This window comes from Nannobrachium achirus (genome assembly GCF_963921795.1).
Source record: "Nannobrachium achirus genome assembly, chromosome: 11".
Lineage (NCBI taxonomy): Eukaryota > Metazoa > Chordata > Actinopteri > Myctophiformes > Myctophidae > Nannobrachium > Nannobrachium achirus.
In genome coordinates, this window is record NC_137820.1 from 64883832 (window position 1) to 64888179 (window position 4348).

Genomic DNA, 4348 nt, shown 5'->3' on the forward strand with positions numbered 1-4348 from the left:
TGTAGGCTGAACACATTGATGTTTTTATTTTCATTTTCTCACTAAGTATGTAGGAGTAGAAAGGAACCGAAGTTCCCGTCTACTGTTGACTGACTGATAGATAAATAATGACAATATCTAAAGTGTGCTCGCCTTATAGGCGAGCCCACAATAATGACAATATCTAGAGTGTGCTCGCCTTATAGGCGAGCCCACAATTATACCTCTGGGGTTGTAGTGCTGGGTTTCACCCAGCAGGGGGAGACAGCAGCACTGAAATAGGAGGTGGCTTTTAGAGGAGGCGGCTCTCTGTCTGCAGGGGGCAGGCAGAGCGCACCCGGGTGGGGGTGTTGCGTTTGCGAAGAGGCGTGGAAAACCACACCCCCTTTCAAAATGGCGCGTCTCTAAGAAACTAGTGTGCATGGATCTATAGACATTGTAGCCGTTGAGATGCACTTTACACAACACACGCATGCACGCACGCACACGCGCACAAGTAGTACACACGCATACACACACACACACACACACACACACACACACACACACACACACACACACACACACACACAGCTTTGAGTTAAGAATTGTTCTACACTAGAGGGGAGACCAATCCTTAACATAAATCCCTCCTCAGTTGAAATGCCATATAGTATCATATATAAAGGGAACTCCGTTCGCTGCTTTAGTTTAATTACTTAATCCAAAGTGGGGGTTCCTACCTAGATAATGATTTCAGGCTGGCTTGAGCAATGAGCATTAACTTATAGTGTAGCTTCCACTTAAAATCAATTCTTTACAGTTAAAGGTAGACCTATCTTATGTCAGTGACATTAGTATAGTTTGCTATATGCCCCGGGACAGAACCACTGTTTATACGGCCAGCGTATAACGTCGCCCTGTCTCTTGATGCATATAGCAAAGTATAATCACAAATACTTTTTTCCAAAATTGAAAAATTAATTTTCAAAAATTGGAAAAAAATAAATAATATTCTTCTATTTATCACAAACAAATATGTTCTATATTTGGATTCCGTTATTTAGTCCCTTCGTGGTCGCCATTAATATGTAGTATCAACGCTGAATATGAATACAGTATTGAATACAGTAATATAAAAAAAAATATTTTTTTTCAAAAATGAAAATTAATTTTCAAAAATCAAAAAAAATATATATTTTTCTTCACGCTTACTGTTTGAAACGTGGGTTCTTGACTAATTATACCAATCCAAATACAATGAACACATCGGTTATATAACAAACAGAAGAAAGCAATCAAATGTCCAGACAGTGTGGTAAGGTTACAACAAAGAAAGAAGTTTATTTATGAAATAATAAACGGGATGTGCATACAGTATCTCTAGGTACTACATTTCATTCCGTGAATGAAAACAAGATAAAGGCTGCACTAAAATAAACGGGAGGTAACGCGCATAGGTTACTCAACTATCTTCCGTGGTACGGAAGATATTTGAATAGCCCGCTGAAGCTGAAGTGTTAAAGTTATAGCACAGTTGGCTGACTGGCGATAAATGACAATTCGGCTACGGTGCATAACATTATGCGCCGGTCGAATTGTACACTCCAAATTCAAAAAGCGTTATAATTCTCCGTAGCCTACAACACAGAAATGCACTAATACCAAACCTGTGTCTAAATCATATCATGCACGATGAAAGCAAAGAGAGAGCGAATCATGTGGCGCCCTGAGATATTAAGCGTCACGTCAATCGCCTCTTTCTGTATGCGTACCGTGGCTCAATTAATTGGGCTTATAGCCTATCTCAGGGCGCACATGAGTAAAACAAAATATGTAGACTAGACCTACTGTAGGCTATAGTTCTCAGAGTATGAGAATGGCTATTGGGGTTATAACAAATAGATCCAAGACTGTCCCTTTAGTAAAAGAAAAGAGGAAGGGTTTACTGTATAGTGCATTAGACTATTCAGATCAAAGAGATGAAAATAGCGTGAGGGAACAATCTACTCTAATGCAAAGGGGTTTTGCCAACAATCCTATCATATAGCGACACATGACAATGTAATTGCATTGCAGCTTACCGATAGATTGAACAGGGAAAGCAAGACAAAAATAATAACTTGGTTTAGCTGCAAACTAATGAAGTTAAAAAGGTGTAATGTGCTCATGTGATTAAGCCCCCTATTCAAAAATGGAGCTAAACGTTCATATGCCGCGGTGCTTCAAACCGGGCGAACGCTCTGCAATTTTAATTCTACTCAGTTCAGTGTCTCTCCATGGCAGCGCGGACGCGCGGCCAGGCGGAGGAGCGCGCAGTGGGACACCTCTTCTCCTTTCGCTGGTGGATGTAGGAAGCCTAGATTTCTGCCAGGGCAGAGAGTATATTTGGAGTGGACAAGGCTGGTCCCTCCCTTGTTTTTCGCGCGCTCAGATAAAACATTAAAACTTTCCTTTGTCTTAGAAAATGCAGTCCCAATGTTTTTCCGTGTTTGTGTCGCAGTCAGCCAGTTCAAGAGTTCGCGAGGGGTTTGTCACCCCCCCCGTGTTCTGGTCCATGTCATTTGACGTGATGAGGCTTTGATGTTAAGACTAAGTTAACCACCAGGGCAATTTCGTGACCTGAAGATGTTTATTCAGTCATATAGGATGCTGATCACGCAGGTTGAGAGAAGGAGAGAGAGAGAGAGAAAGGAATGTGCTTCCTTCCCCCCCATCTCCTATGGAAATGTAGGAAGGCTTCCAACAATCTTCTTCATTGGAATGCCTGTTGGTTTTCTCATGATGCAGTGTTTTGGGGCAAACAGTTGTGCCCCAACACTTACTGTACTGGACTGACAATTATGTGACGTCTCCTGGCGTTGGTGTTACAGTCATGTGACTGACCCTTATACCCAAGAAGAATACTTACAGGTTGTTTGTCCCAATTCCAGGAAGGAGGAGACATGGAGAGAGATGCATGTGGCCGCTGCGCACGCTGGGGTGGATAGGACTCTGGCACAGCTCCGCCGACGGTTCTATTGGCACGGCATGGAGGGGGAGATACGTCGTTTCCACCAGGGGTGCGTTAATTGTGGCTTACAGAAAACTAGGATCGAGCCTAGGGCTCCATTACAGCCGTTTGAAGTCTCCTACCCTCTAGAAGTGGTGGCTATCGATTTCCTTACGTTAGGGCGGCCAGCCGACCCTTGTCAGAATATCCTTGTAGCCACTGACTTATTCACTAAATATAGTTGGGCTATTCCGACACGTGACCAAACTGCTCAGACCACTGTTCGTGCGTTATGGACCCATGTAATACAGCCGTTCGGATGTCCGGCTCGTTTTCACTCGGACAGGGGGGCTAATTTCGAGTCTGCCCTCATGCAGCAATTATGTCATAATTATGGTATTACTAAGAGCCGTACGACGCCCTATTATCCAGCCGGAAATGGTGGCGCGGAACGGTTTAATCAAACCTTACTTAATCTGTTACGTTCTTTGGATGCTGACAAGCACGGCCGATGGCCTGAGCATCTCCCCGAACTAGTTCACGCTTATAACAACACTCCTCACAGTGCCACTGGCTATGCCCCAACGTTCTTGATGTTTGGCCGTCATCTGCGACGCCCCGTAGATGTCGAGCTAGGAGTACAAGCTCAACAAAATAGGCTTACCGTAGGAGACTGGGTCCATGATCATCGACGTAAACTAAATGATGCTTATCGTACTGCAGGGCAGAGGATGGGAGGTATGGCCGAGCAGAGGAAGCGTATGTATGACAAACGGGCGGGTGTCCCACCGTTGGTACCGGGTGAGCGAGTGTGGGTGAGGAACCGCAACAGACAAGGCCAAGGGAAACTGGCTTCTTGGTGGGACCCCGAGCCGTTTGTAGTAGTAGAAACAGTGTGGGATGCGGGGGTGGTGTATAGGATTCGGCCAGAAAAAGGAGGGCGGGATCGAACGGTACACCGGAACGCTTTAAAAGTATGTGTAGCGCCTCGTGAGCTGGTTGGGAGCGCCGAGCCGGTGTCTCAACCCCCAGCGACTTGACCGATGTGGAGGCAGTGTTATGGGTTCTTTCCCACGGCTCCACGCCGTTAGGGGCGGGTTAATTTTGGGCAGCCACCAGAGCGGTATAGCCCGGGTTAAACTAGTTGCAGGGACTGCTAACGATCAAGTAGGGGGGAGTGTGAGGGGGTGGACGACAGCGTTATTTCTTTTTTTTTGTTAAAATATATTTCTTTGGAAACTCTTGTGTTTTATTATTATTTTCTTTATTCTAATGCTTGTTTTATATGTTTCCTATCATACATTTTTACTGGTTCTGTTGTATTAACGCTCTTCCTCCCTGAATGAAACTCCACTTCTGGTGTATGTGTGTGAGCAGAGACTGATAGGATAACTAGTG

At 44.7% G+C, this 4348-nt stretch overlaps 1 protein-coding gene across 1 annotated transcript in view; it reads left to right on the forward strand.

Annotated features, from left to right (window-relative positions):
• Positions 1-3690: 3690 nt before the first annotated feature.
• LOC308294539 (putative RNA polymerase II nuclear localization protein SLC7A6OS) overlaps positions 3691-4348 on the forward strand; it is a gene marked incomplete at both ends in the record, with an annotated part of 15599 nt that continues 14941 nt past the window's right edge. Inside the window, one exon of the mRNA XM_080737271.1 lies at positions 3691-3903. Coding sequence (XP_080593397.1) covers positions 3691-3903 — 213 coding nt within the window. The remainder of the gene's footprint in view (positions 3904-4348) is intronic.